General features: G+C 37.7%; 1 protein-coding gene across 1 annotated transcript in view; it reads left to right on the top strand.

The window, feature by feature from the left end:
• The window catches only part of GNAI3 (G protein subunit alpha i3), a 36,537-nt gene extending 24,001 nt beyond the window's left edge, over positions 1–12,536 (top strand). The window contains exons 4-9 of the mRNA XM_047725454.1: positions 163–320; positions 2,645–2,773; positions 5,892–6,021; positions 6,444–6,597; positions 11,055–11,268; positions 11,358–12,536. Of these exons, the coding sequence (XP_047581410.1) occupies positions 163–320; positions 2,645–2,773; positions 5,892–6,021; positions 6,444–6,597; positions 11,055–11,245 (762 nt within the window). The 3' untranslated portion in view covers positions 11,246–11,268; positions 11,358–12,536. The remainder of the gene's footprint in view (positions 1–162; positions 321–2,644; positions 2,774–5,891; positions 6,022–6,443; positions 6,598–11,054; positions 11,269–11,357) is intronic.
• The last annotated feature ends 2,648 nt before the right edge of the window (positions 12,537–15,184 follow it).

Raw genomic sequence — 15,184 nt, 5'->3', positions numbered from 1 at the left:
GACTTCATTGTGCTGCTCTCGAACTGCCCTGCCTGGAAAGGTCTCTGTAATACTTCTCTTCAAATAATGAAACATACAATGTGCTTGTGTTTGGAGAGACTCTTGTCAAGTCTTTAAGAAGTGGAGAATCATTTGTCTCTCTTTCTTAACTGCTTTCTTCAGGATGATGCCCGGCAGTTATTTGTTTTGGCTGGCAGTGCTGAAGAAGGCGTCATGACACCAGAACTAGCAGGAGTGATTAAACGGTTGTGGCGAGACGGTGGGGTGCAAGCTTGCTTCAGCAGGTCCAGGGAGTATCAGCTCAATGATTCTGCTTCATAGTAAGTAATTTTTCCATAACAGGAAAGAATTGGGTGGCCCTAAGAAAGTTTAGGGTCTTTCCTTAACAAAACATTTAAGTAACAGATGCTCTTCAAACTCTATAGCATCCCTTGTAAAGATGGTTTCAGTTTAGGGTTATATGGCCCTTGATCAATTTATATGACTCGGAGTAAAACGTTGCCTCTTGGAATGTAAATGGGAGAATTGGCACCATGAAAAGTAGCTCTGTGGTTATTATTTATAATAAGTGAGTGAAAGAGGAGAGAAATCTTTTGGAGCTGGATCCTGGGTCTCCTCCAGTGCTGTTCCCTCTACATAAGAACTTTGCATTAATTTCCAGCTCGTAAGGGAAATTAGAATTGTGATATCCTTTTTTATGCACCGAGCTCTGTGGCTGGGCTGCACTGTGGATGTCTTTGGTACCAGTCACCACTAACAGATCTTTTGCCAGATCACAATAGTAGACTTTGTACAGAAAGAGAATGTTCAGTCTTGGAAGGAAGTCAAAGCATCTGTTTGTCAAGGAAATTCTCTTAAGTGTTACATAGTTTGAGAGAATTCGTAATTAATACTTGCCGTCCTATTTTGCTGCTTTTACAACATGTTTATTTATAAAGACCTATATTCAGAATGTACTTTTTAATGTGCCTTTTGGGGACTCGGTAAGTCCCTATATCTATATCTGTACTAATTGGGGACACTTTTAGGCGTTAAGGTATTTTCAACAATATTCTATATCCTACTCCTTCATTATTGTTTAAGTTGTAATAGGAAGGAGTTAATTTATATTTGAAAAACTTAGTTATTCTTGAATGAAAAATTAACTTGAGAAACATTTCAGTATTCTTGCCCACATTTTAAAATATTTTTTAGGGCGCCTGGGTGGCTCAGTGGGTTGGGCCGCTGCCTTCGGCTCAGGTCATGATCTCAGGGTCCTGGGATCGAGTCCCACATCGGGCTCTCTGCTCGGCGGGGAGCCTGCTTCCCTTCCTCTCTCTCTGCCTGCCTCTCTGCCTACTTGTGATCTCTGTCTGTCAAATAAATAAATAAAAAATCTTTAAAAAAAAAAATATTTTTTAGTTGCCTATGTTGGTAGTTTCATTTACTCTCCCAATAATCATGAAAGGTGTATTGTTACTTTTTTTCATACATTCATTAAGCTCTGAGTAACTATACCAGAGAACATGTGATTTATATAGGTTTTTTCCATAATGTTTGATCGAGGCTTGACTCATTCCTTAACATTAATGGTGGTACTTAGTTTTGTAGAAGCTTGTTAATGATTGCACTTATAGTAGTGCAACCTGTTCTTCAGTTTTTTGACCAAAAAATCTTTAGGAGTCCTGAAGTTACCAAAAATTAGTTGAGCTTTAAAAAAAAATTAACTTAGCTTTGAAGCAGTCTTTTAATTCTTTCACTGAATAAATTAAATTTCTTTGGAAGTGTTTACAATTTGATTTTTACTTAGATTTTAAAAAACCACAACTTAGGGCGCCTGGATGGCTCAGTGGGTTAAGCGTCTGCCTTCGGCTCGGGTCATGATCTCAGGTCCTGGGATCAAGCCCTGAATTGGGCTCTCTGCTTAGCAGGGAGCCTGCTTCCCCCTCTCTCTCTGCTGTCCTCTCTGCCTACTTAGGATCTCTGTTTGTCAAATAAATAAATAAAATCTTTTTAAAAATAAAAAAATACCAATGCACAACTTTTCTGTTTTATGAATGAAAACAGGAACTATTCATTCCTAATGAACATAGTTCTTAATTTTAATTTTAGTAATTCAGACAACATTGTCAAATGTCCTTTTAAATGTCTGAGGGCTTTTGGTTTGGTTTTTGTGCTCTGCAATACACATTTGATTCAGTATTTAGCATTAAGTTTCAGGAATCTTCTTTTTTTCTCCCAAGATTTTTTTTTCCCCCAAGATTTTTTATTTTTAAGTAATCTTTACATCCTGCATGGGGCTTGAACTCACAACCTGGAGATGGAGAGTCACATGCTCTACTGACTAAGCCAGGCAGGCACCCCAGAAATCTTTTTATAATAATAACATTTCCATATTTGTTTGCTTTTAATTGGCCATCACAGCTTAATTTTGGTAGAATTAAAACCACTTTTGTGTAGCATATATAGAACCTACTTTAATTGTCCTATGTTAGGTTCATATTTTTCCTCATTATCATTTCTGTGATACTGAAGCTCTGATTTTGTTCTGCCACTTTAGTGACAGGTTCAGAATCCACTTTTGGCAAGGAACTAGTTTAGTCTGTTGATTTGCTGTATATATGGTTGACTTCACCAGATAGTAACAAATATGTGTTTTATTCAGTTACCTAAATGATTTGGATAGAATATCCCAAACCAACTACATTCCAACTCAGCAAGATGTCCTGCGGACAAGAGTAAAGACCACAGGGATTGTGGAAACGCATTTCACCTTCAAAGACCTGTACTTCAAGTAAGTCATTAGCCTTTTTGCTAGATGTGTGAAAGACAAATATCTTTCCTTTAGTTCGTATCTCTTAATCAGGGTAAAATTTCTCTAGGCAATATTCTTTGGTTTAAAAACCTACCATCATATTCATTAGTCAGTATTTGAATGTTTTAACTGAATGGGGGCCCAAGCCTTTCTTCTTTGTCCAAAATAGCATCGAATACTTTTGTCCATTTGGAGGAATTTAAATTCAAAATTAAATTGTAAATATCAATAGTTATCAATTTATTTTATTTTTAATTTTATTCTTTTCAGCTGCTTTTTTGTTGGAATCATCAAAACAGGTATTGAATGTTTGTTGTTTAGAAGGGTAACAACAATACTAGGGATAGATACTTAGTGATATTTCTTTGTTCTGCCATTTTGATATTAAAATAGAAATGCTTTACTTACCAGTGTGTCGATCCTTCCTGAAGCACATTTAGGTTTAATGGAATGGAGCTAATATTGTCATGGCTCTTGGACTGATTCGTGCACAGTATCCTGTACAGCTAAGTTCTTACTATAGTATAGAATGGAAAATTGATACGGTGATAGAGGTATTTGGGGGAAGTATGAGATATAACAAGTGGTTGTTTTTGAGAGAGAAAATTCTGGTACAAAATACAAAGGACTTTCTTATTAGCATAGGTCATTCTAATATAGACTTCAGCTTGTCTCTGCATTAATGGTCTTTTGTAAATATTAGAACTGTCTTTTTGTTTCCTGCTTTCTGCTTTTGTGACCTTTGAGATTAGGAGTAAACTTTCCCCTTCAATATATGATGTTTGTTCCAGCTGCCTCCTTATGTTCATATGTGGTCTGTTTCACTCAGCACTGTTGCATGCAAATGTAACTTCTAGCTGAGAGCTTCTCTGTGTTCTTCTCTCTGAAAATAGTTGCTTCACAGGATTTGTGAAATCCACACAAAGTTTAGATATTTCTGGATACCACTAGAGGTCTTGAAATCTTAGTAAACCAAAATAGGTCAGAAACATGGTGCAGAAAAATAGCAGTTCAGCTGAATATTTGTAGAATAGAAGAGCTGCTTATCTTTAGCACTGATGAATTTATTTAACTAGAGTAGCAAAGGCCATATGGATTTATCACCCTTGCACCATAAGAATGAGATGTCTTTTTGTGTACCGTAAGATTAGTAATCCATTTATAATTAAATGTGGTGAGCTTTATTTAGTGTGGGAAGCATTTTTACTGATGTTCTCATGGATTGATCTTTAGTTGGGTAAATCCTACTGGTCTTCTTATGTCAGGATCAACAGCCAGATGTAGTTAAAGTGCTGCACCGGCTTTATTGTGGGTATGTAGATACCTTGTTATGAAGTACTATCACTTCTTCCTTTTCCTCTTCTCTCTAGGCAGAACCACTATCCATTCATTCAAACATTTATTGAGCATCTACTATATGCAAGGCATTGTGTAATTGCTTACTTGCCTCTCGGTTATGAGGTAATGTTTATAAAATGTTGATCTGTTAGTGAATTATATTGTAAATGTTAAATGTGCTAAAAGTCCACCTCGGGGATGTCACAGTATTCTACCAGTTTTATGGACTTTGTAACAAAGAAAACGGAGGGGTGAACTGAAATTATTGGTGTACCAGTGTGTCTGTCTCCCGTTGAAAGACTTCTGTAGTGATATATATGATGTTTGCTTTCCTAAAACACATAATAGGACCCTGTATTAAAGCCAGCTTGTGACTGCATCATTCCAGGTGTCATGACCAAAGGCTGAAAAAACCCTGCTAGATCAACCAAAAGAAAAGGCTGGGTCATAAAGAGATAGAATGTTCTCTTTCAAGCATACATTGAGAAATTACTCAGTTATGTCTTATTTCTGTCAGTCTCCAGGGAAAAATTCTTTGGAAATAGACCTTGAGTCACTTTAGATCTGACATACTAAACCGCTTGGCAAAGTTTACCTTTTAAAATTTTGTCCTTGTCACGTCTATCTTCAGTATCTACTCATTTGTATGCATGCCTCCTCAGATGCTGGTACCCGCCAAGAGACAAAGCACTGCACGTGTTCCTCTTACTGTAGGCGAGAGATGAGGACTGTTGACAGAAGTACAGCAATTGAGGCAGGATATCCAGGAAGCCCCCCAGACAGGAGTGGTGGACTAAAACTAATCTGGATTGGAACATAAAGTTTGTGAACAGCTGAGGCTTTGTTGTTATGAATTAGGTTCAAGTAAGACATAGAGTTGGAAAATACTGATTATGTTTTGTTTTTAGATAATTGGGTTCTTAGAGTCCTACCCTGAAATACAATTTACTTTTCCCCCATAATTAATCTCTAAAATATTTTTTCCCTAAAGTAAGGAAAACATATCTCAACCATACCTTAATTAAAAAAAAAAAAAAGTTAAAAAGTAAGGAAAACAAACTTTTTGGAAGCACAATGCAAGTTGGAGATTTGTATTTTTTCATAGTTCTCTTTAACTAAAGAGGTAAAGCATTTGGAGGGGTAGAGTGGTGTTATGGCTAAGAGCCTGGGTGCTGGAGTTAGAGTGCTTGGGTTCAGAGCCCCAGTCCCCCTTTGTTAGTAGTGTGCCTTTAGGTACCTAACATACCTGTGCCTCAGTTTCTTCATCTGTGCCCTGGAGATAATAGTACTTATAGGAGTGTTGTGAGGGTCAGTCAAATGAGTTAGTGTACTTTCGGTGTTTAGGATCATGTCTGGCATCATGGTAAACAATAAATATTAGTTAGTATTGTTATTACCTTAAGTTGTATTATTCAGCTCTTGTTTTTCCTGTCTTCCCCCCCGCCCTTTGATCCATTTCAGTGCTTATTCTGCTGACTTTTGGCACACCTAATATAAGCTTTGATAGAGAGAAGGTGCAACTAGTTATTTAAAATGAGAATTTTAATTATTCCTAGATTTTATTTTTACATGTTGTTTTCTTTTACTTTTAACCACAGAGTATTAGATTGACTATATTGTATCTGCTTCTTGTTTGTCTTTTATATTGTAAATGGGGTTTTGAATATGCAATAGTGGGAGGTTCCCTAACCATTTCAGTTTAGGGAGAGGTGTTAATTTGTGACCTTGCTGAGTTTGTTCATTCTTTCCCTTTACTCAGGATGTTTGATGTAGGTGGCCAAAGATCAGAACGAAAAAAGTGGATTCACTGTTTTGAGGGAGTGACAGCAATTATCTTCTGTGTGGCCCTCAGTGATTATGACCTTGTTCTGGCTGAGGATGAGGAGATGGTATGTTGGATCTTCTGGTAAAAAGCCTGGTTCATGTAGCCGGGGGAAAATTTTGTGTATCCATTTGTGTATCCATTTGCTCATTGAACCAAATCTTGATTTCTTATTTTTTTCCCCTGTGAGTTAGATTTTTAAAATATTGATCCGTGCCCTACTAATTCTTAAGAGATAGGACAACGTATTGACTATGTATGTGGGCAGGGTTAGGTTCTCTTGTTAGCCAGTCTTCTTCCCAGCTCTCAGCCTCTAAGAATTAGGAAAATAAGGACCAACTTAGCTTTTGTGGTATCTGTCTAGCTTATTACCATCCGTGCCATTCAGTGCTTCTAAAACTTGTTGGTCTGTTTTTTTTTTTTTTTTTTAAATTAACAGTTCATTCACTTTTACTTTTTGCTATTGACACCCCTTTTTTCCCCCCTCAGAACCGAATGCATGAAAGCATGAAACTGTTTGACAGCATTTGTAACAACAAATGGTTTACAGACACTTCAATCATTCTCTTCCTCAACAAGAAAGACCTTTTTGAGGAAAAAATAAAGAGGAGTCCATTAACTATCTGTTATCCAGAATACACGGGTAAGGGATCATGAACGACTTTGTTGGAGGTATACATCCTAGATGAACACTGTAGTGACATTCCTACACCTCCCTTTTATTTTGAACAATGCATGTATATCCTTATGGAGAGTGTTCACTGGTAGTGGTATTAACGTTAAGCATGTGATTAAGGCCCCTTAAGTCCAAAGTGCTATTCCATAAATCGAGTTTACTGTGTTTATTTTGTATTTCTGTCCTCCTCATTTTTTGAGGAAAAGAGAGAAAGATAAAGATCAAAATTTGGTCTATGTAGATAAAGATCAAAATTTGGTCTATGTATGTTCAAAAAAGTGCAAGGATAAGATGCAGTCATTGCAGTTAAGACACAAGTTGTAGAGAGAGGGAAACAAAGAATTTCATTATTGTCGGAAATGTTCACTAGCAGAAGAAGGGGTTACTGCTGTGGGTTCTGTGTCCTCTTTTTTCTAGAGGAAATGACACTCGTAGTGAGATCATGAGAGGACGAATTAGAAACCACCAGGCAAACAGGATTAAAAGCATTTTAGGAAGAAGGAATAGCATATATGAAAATACAGAGGTAAAAAAAAACAATAACGTGAGGGGTGCATGGGTTGCTCAGTTAGTTGAATGTCCGACTCTTGATTTCAGCTCAGTTCTTGATCTCAGGGTCACGAGTTTAGGCCCCTCATTGTTTTTAAAAATGAAATTGTTAAAAAAAAACTACATGATATGTTTGGAACCTAGAAGGGATTTGGTATTACCAGAGCTTAATGTGGTAGGAAGGAGTCAGTGGTGTAATGGGCGGGGATGCTCATGGAGAGCCTTGTATCTGATGGTGAGATAGTGGGGAGCTATTGAAGGATTTTGATTGGGGTACATGAGGTAGTGGAAACTGGGCTTTAGAAAGATATGCAACAAATGGCAATAAAGATAGATAGTAAGGGAGTTGAATTAGTAAGGAGTCTCTTAGGATGCAAATGAAAACTTTTTGGCAGGGGCGTGAAGATACTGGGTTATATCCTAGAAGGGAAGGGCAAGAATGCAGACATATCTTAAGATACGGGTGGAGTCTTAATCCCAGGACCCTGGGATCGAGCCCCACGTCGGGCTCCCTGCTTCTCCCTCTCCCGCTCCCCCTGCTTCTGTTCCCTCTCTGTCTCTCTCTTTCAAATAAATAAAATCTTTAAAAGAAATGAGTTTAGAACTAGGAAATAGAAAGCTGTCAAAGACCCTGGAAGCACTTCTTTCTTCTCTTTTTTCTCCCTCTCTCTGTGCATCTTCTTTATTCTTCTCTCTCTGCTTAACAGCTTTCTATGCTATTCAGTTTATGTGATATAAGATGGCCCTGCCACAGTATCTCTTCTGCATTTAAAAGTCCAGGGTAGGGGTGCCTGGGTGGCTCAGTGGGTTAAGCCTCTGCCTTCGGCTCAGGTCATGATCCCAGGGTCCTGGGATGGAGCCCCGCATCGGGCTCTCTGCTCAGCAGGGGCCTGCTTCCTCCTCTCTCTCCGCCTGCCTCTGCCTGCTTGTGATCTCTGTCTGTCAAATAAATAAATAAAATCTTAAAAAAAAAAAAAAAAGTCCAGGGTAGGGGGCACCTGGTTGGCTTAGTCAGTAGTCATGTAGAGCATGTGACTCTTGATCTCTTTGTTGTTAAGTTTGAGCCCCACATTGGGTGTAGAGGTTACTTAGAAGTAAAATCTTAAAAAGAAATAAAATAAAGACCAGGCTTTGCTGAAACTGGTTGGCCCTAGGTTTAAATTCCTAGGAGAGAGATTCTGGCCAAGGTTAAGGCCAGCAAAAATCCTTGGCCCAGTCAGTCAAAGTCAGGGACACAAACATGAATGCCAGTGTTGCACCACTATAACCTTTAGGTCAGAGTTGGGTATTTTCAGGGAAGGAGAATTCTTGTTAGCTGAGCAGATGCTGTAAAGCTTTCCGTAATAAAGTGAAAGAGTATAGCTAGGGTAAGGAAGTGGGAGTACTACCAGAGTTCTGCTTTGATTGGCTGCTGGTGCTGTGATCTGAATTGATACTTAGAAATGTTGATTTCGAAGCATCTTTTGACCATCCAGGTGGAGGTATCTAATAGGCAGATATATACGTGGCCTTGGCGCTTGGTGGGATGTTGAGGGTTACATGTGTTCATCTTAGATGTTGTATAAATACAACATGGAAATGGATGAGATGACGACGACTGATGTTGCAGAATGAGAGAGAAATAGCAGACTCTGTTGGCAGGAGAGAAAGAAAGGTTTATGCTGGATGCAAAGAGAAAAACCAAGAAAGCCAAAGTATCAAAAACTAAGAAATTTAGAATTGAGGGGTTGTCAGCAATGTTGTGTGCAGACAGATAAAGTAAGATACACATTGGAAAATGGCCTCTGGAATTAGCAGTCAAGGAGATCACGAGTGTTACTGAGAACGGTTGTCAGTGAGCATAGAGCCAGGGCTGTGAGTTACTGAGTGTGAAGTAGAGAAATGAGCCCAGTGTAGCCTGCTCTTAAGCAACTTGGATTACAGAGGAAGGAAAGATTGAAGAATGTTCATCGGCTTAGTGGTAAGTTTTTATAGCAAAAGAGAAGAAGTTGTAAAAAGTGGATATAATTGGTGGAGCAAGATTTGTAAGCAGATGGAATTCCATACAATGGAATATCACTCAGCTATAAAAAGGAACGAAGTCCTGATGCATGTTCCTGCTTGTATGAACCTCGTAAATGTATGTGAGGTGAAAGAAGCCAAACACAAAAGGTCACATTTGTGTGATTACTTTTATATGATATACCCCAAACGGGCAAATCCATAGAGACAGAAAGCAGGTTGGTTGGTGGTTACCGGGGGTAGGGGGGGGTGGGGGGGTGGTTAGAATGAGGGGAATGAGGAATGATTACTTAATAGTAATGGGGTATTTTTCTAGTTGATGAAAAAGTTTTGAAACTAGAGAAAGGTGCTGGTTGCATAACATTGTGAATATACTAAATGCCACTGTATTGTACACATTAAAATGTCTTACTGTATGTTACATAAATTTCACTTCAGCTTAAAAGAATCTTGGTAGAGGAGTTAAATTTTGAAACTGCCAGGAAGACCACTCTAAGACCATAGGTAGAAATGTATGGGGATTATAGGTGACTTATAAGTGAGGTGGTAGGCTCAAGAATTGAGATGTAGTTTAAGCCCCCTGGCCTTTGTTTTCTCAGGTAAGTTGGAAATGTGGCCAGGATTGGGAGGGAGGTGAGAGTTAGGTGAGTTCATAGAAAGTAGCCAGGTTTTAAAGTGAAGAGAAAACTTAAGTAAAAGGATTGACAGTGTTCTCACTGGGAATTATCCACATAGCAAAGAGCCCTCAATGTCATATCCTTTTTTGGGGACGAGGCTGGGGGGAACACCTTCCAAGCCTGCCTTCCATTGACTTCATTCCCACAGTCCTCATTGCCCAAGTATCAGTTATCTCTTCCTACCAGACACAGTTCTCTTTTCAGAGCTCTCCTTGAATTTACAGAAGTTCTCAGATCTCAAAAAACCTACCACAACCTATCTTCCTTTATTATTCTAAGTATTCTGTTTAAATAACATTCCTCTTTTTCTTAAGCTTTTCTTTGTTTAGTTTTTTTTTTTTTTAACCACTTAGCGCTTGGTATTTGTTGTCATGCTTAGTGTCACTTAACTTCATAGATGTTATTTGTTGAAAACAGCCTCTAGTTCACAGGAATAAAGTCTTGTGTGTTTAATTTGTCAAGGTTTCCTGGTTCTGTAGTCAATTTCTAGGGCTATTCTCAAGGTTCACAGGTAGATGAGATGGTGTAGGAAGCTTGTGGTTAAGAGTGTTAATTACAGATGTTGAAAGTAAGGTTTACTTTTGAGACCCCACGCCTTTTAAAAAAATGGCAGCTTCATTGAGATATAATTTATATGTCACAAAAACACATTTTATGTATTTTTATAAAAACACATTTTAAAGTGTATAATTCAGGCCCCTTTCCCTTTTACATGTACTAGTTTACTACCTTTCATCATATTGCCATAAGGCTCAGAAGCTAAGCCCTTTAAAATTGATATGCTTTTGAAAAGAAGCATTTTAATTCTTTTGAATTGTTTTATTTCAAGATCATTCCAAGGAGCATGGGCTCTTTGACCTTTTAAACAGTTGTGTTCTAGCAATTCATCTTCCTGCTTTTCTAGTTTCCTTTTATGCATTCTAGGTTTTTTTAGCTGAAATGTCTACATGGAAGGGGAAAAAGAAAAAGTTTTGTTTCCCTAGATCTTTTTGTGTGATGATTTTGTTTTATATGGTATCTGCTCTCAAGAAAAATCTAGTGATTAGAGAAAAACCTAGTGATTACAGAAGTAAATCTGTCTTATATTCCTTTAGGTCATAATCCCTCTCTTCATGTAAGTAAGTGGTGATGGCCTGACATAGTTACATTCAGGCAGCTGTAATGATTTGAACTGAGAATATTGGGTGTCTGCTTCAGGTTCCAATACATATGAAGAAGCAGCTGCTTATATTCAGTGCCAGTTTGAAGATCTGAACAGAAGAAAAGATACCAAGGAGATCTATACCCACTTCACCTGTGCCACAGACACCAAGAATGTGCAGTTTGTTTTTGATGCTGTTACAGATGTCATCATTAAAAACAACTTAAAGGAATGTGGACTTTACTGAAGAGAGGTGGATGTTAATAAAAGGTAAAACTTCAGACATTTTAGTTCTAGTGCTATAATGATGTCTCTTGACTGTGTAAACTTTTCTAATTAAGGATGTTCTTCTTTTCTAGTTATTACAGTGTGGAGTGTTGAGACCAGACTTCTTTTGCTGTCTCATTGGGCAGCTACAAGCATGAACGGGACCAGGGAATGGCAGCAGCATGCAGAATCTTAGCACTCTTTAGCACAATCTTCTGTATTAGGGAACTCTTAATTGACACGAGATGCTAAAGTCAGACATTGGAATTGGAACAGCTGTAAAGTATGATTTGATCATCAAGACATCACTTGGATTTCATAATCTCAAATGTTTAGGGCTGATGTGAAGTTGAGGTGCTGCATTCCAGAACTTTAATATGTAGCTTATTCTTTTTTTCCTTCTTAACAGACCACCAGTAGTTCATTTTTAAAGGTTTGTTTTTTTTTTTCATCGAGAGAATAACGTGACTAAATTTTATTTGTTTGCAAAGAATCTTTATTAAAACACAATCTTAACTATGCACATGATGTGGCCAGATCATCTTAAAAATTTTCCTCTTAGTAGGAACTCTTTGTTTTTAACTTTTGGTATGGTCAGAGCATAATATTTCCATAATTACTTAATTCTTTACGGTTATTGGGGCTATGATTGTAGCTTTTTTGGATGAAATTTACGTTACTCTCCTGTTCAAAGTACCATTATGGTTTCTAAATGGTAATTACATTGGAGAGTTCTGTAATAAGATTCTAGCTCTCTAACTTTTATTTAAGCTTATGGTTTAAGGTTAACCTGGTTTATGCTGATTACCAAATTATTAGGTTAATGTTGATGTAGTATGTAAAGTTAGCTTCTTGGATACAGACATAGCCAGGGCAGCTGTTGATTAGAAATGCTAATTACTAAATTCCAAACAGAAAACAGTGACTTTGCTGCTACAGATCTACTAAATTGACCACTTTGGTTCTTGCTTGTTTGTCTCAGTCATAGGGAGTTCTGTAAAAAAAGATGCCCCTTGTTTTCCATCTTCCATGGCCTTTTCTGTTGGGAAACATCTAAAGTGTATTAACAATGCATGCTTTTACTTTGTAAATGTGGTGCCAAATCCCTGTTTGCCATTGTTTTTATTGTAGCAATGTTAATTGTAGTAATCCTTAGTCAGTACCTTCTTTTGCCGAAACTATTGCATTTTGGGACTTTTTCCACAATGTTGTGTGTACAGATTTTAATCTGTTATAGTTGGCAGCAGTATTAAAATGGTGAGTAAAGAGTCCAGGTTTGTTCCTGTTTGTAAGTAGTCCTTTCTGGAAATATTTTCTTCTGTTTCTTTTTGTTCCCACTGAATGTGCTTTGGCCTTTGTCTGAGAATGGGTTTTAGGTAGAGGGTTCCCTGAAGGCTAGTCTTTTGGTGTAATGGTATTGTTGAAGCTTGGTCTGACTGAGGGTCTTATGTCCTATCTGTGTAAGTGACATGCAGTCATAATCCATTTTCCAGGTTTACATTTTGGTTTTGTGGAGAGCTTTATTCACCTCAGCCTGCAGGTCTTTTTGTATAATGTACAGCAAATGTCCTTAAATACTGAGTGGGCCTTTGGGGGAAGGCAGATAAAGAGAATGCATTTTGAGCATTCCAAATCAGCAGTTTGAGCAGTGCCTTTTGGGGTCCAGTCTTTTTGGATTGGATTCTGTGTCATCTTTTGATGTAATCTTTTACTAGTTTAAAACAAAACAAAAAGATTGGTGATCATCAAAGCTGGTTCAGAAAAGCAAGTGACAGCAGTTCAGTGCCTTTATTGGAATTTTTTTCTTACTCTTTTTGGAAAAGTATAACTATGCAGATGGTATAACTTATTATCTAAACAGTTTTTTTTTTTTTAGGGTTGGGAAAACTGGGTCTAAAAGAAAACGATCAGCTTCAGTTGGTGATGATTAACTTATGCTCACATAAGTTGATAGTCCTTGTGCATTTTGAATATATCTTTTCCTCACTGTATTCTGTGATACAGGATCATCTGGAGATGAGAATTGGTGGAATATTGTTTTAACTGTAGTCTTTCTACAGTCAGAGCTAATGGGATGATATTGTTGATAATCCAAAATAACAAATAATCTAAGTTAATTATACTTTGAAATGCACTTTGTATTTTCATTCGAATATGTCTGCCTGATATGTTCATTTTTTAGCTTTTCTGTTAATGAAAAATGGTAGTTCTCCACTTTTCTGCCTTTATACCATTTACGTTTGTTCTCAATATCACCTCCTACCCTACCATTCCATGTAACTTATTTAAATGCACATTCCTTGAGGACACAGGCACACAGTTCAAGTCAGTGGTTTTCAAATATGCCTTAAGTCAGAATCATCAGGTTCCATCTCAGTGATTAACTCTTGGCTGGTGGACTAGTGATTTATAATTTTTAAAAGGTGATTCTGATCATTGCCTTTGCAAATCACTGTTGTTATTTTGAAATAAAGATCTTTTCTAATAGCGGAGCCAGAGTGCGGGGTGAAACATCATGTGTACTAGCCTGGAGAAAAAGGATTGATACTTGTAATCAATGAAACTAAAAGTTGCCTTGTATCCTTTTTCTGTGGAGAATGCTGGAGGTTTGTGATGGACTGCATTTCAGTATTCATGTGGCCAGGCTTTGTGCCATCTAAGAAACCAGCACATACAAGGAAATTAAATTTTAATGAATAAAGAACAGTAAATAGACTCTAGTAGGAAGGACTGAAAGCAATAGCTTTATTTTGTTGACAGTCACTTCTTCACCTGATTAAAACCTTGGGCTGTAAAAAAAAGCCATTCATTAGACTCTATATAAAGAGGAAGTATTCTCCTTAATGGCCAGTCTTGTCTTCCCCAATTATCAATTCACACTTGGAACAGATTGCACTTCCTGGCATGAACATTCCAAGAACTTTTGGGGCACCTGGATGGCTCAGTCGGTTAAGTGTCTGCCTTTTGCTCAGGTCATGGTCCCAGGGTCCTGGGATAGAGCCTTGAGCCCCGCATTGCATCAGGCACCCTGCATCCATCTGGCTCCCTGGCCAGCGAGAAGCCTGCTTCTCCCTCTCCCACTCCCCCTGCTTGTGTTCCCTCTCTCACTCTCTCTCTGCCAAATAAATAAAATCTTAAAAAAAAAAAATGTTTTTCAAGAACTTTTACAGTTATTCAAAGTGGATCTTGGGATGACATTTCATCTTGATAGTTTGAATTCTAAATCTCTAGTTCAGTGGATCATTTTATTATTATTTCCAGTGATGGATTGTTATTATTATTATTTTTTTTACAAGGTGCTGCACTCTAAGAATAGGTGGACCAAGTTTTAAAAAAGTATCTTCTTGTCTTGTTTCTTACTCTCTTATGTGTTGTTTGTGTTTTATTACATGCACATTATTTAGAGCATTTAAAAATAACTGCTGGTTCTTCTAATTCATTTGCCCACCTTATAGTCTTATATCCTGGCCACTGTTCTCCTATTCATAGCTGTGACTTTCTTTGGAAATCCTTGCCTAGCCTGACTAGTTACTTCATGTATGTATGCATTTGTTTAGCCTGGTTCTGGAGCATCCTGTTGCAGAGCTGGTCGCTGTATTAGCAGTTACATATAAGGTAAAGTTAATCTTTCCCTCTAATTAAAAACCTCCCTTTGGTTGATCTTTTTCCCCTTCCAGGTGTTGAAAAAACCACAGTCCTCTACTCATTTAAACATACCTAAAAGAGCACTGATTTTCTTCACTCTTACTATTTGTGAATTCCTTCATATCTTACACTGACTTTAAGAACAAAGTTATTTCAGTTTCCCAGTACTGCCAGGTCATTTTTGTGTTCTTCAGGTTTCATAGTACATACAAGTAGAGAGCTCTGACCTGGACCAGCCACAGCTCTCCAAATAGCTTTATGGCTGTCTAAGCAC

The sequence above is a fragment of the Lutra lutra genome, chromosome 4 (genome assembly GCF_902655055.1).
Source record: "Lutra lutra chromosome 4, mLutLut1.2, whole genome shotgun sequence".
Lineage (NCBI taxonomy): Eukaryota > Metazoa > Chordata > Mammalia > Carnivora > Mustelidae > Lutra > Lutra lutra.
Note: the sequence above shows the minus strand (reverse complement) of the source record. Positions and strands in the feature narration are given on the sequence as shown.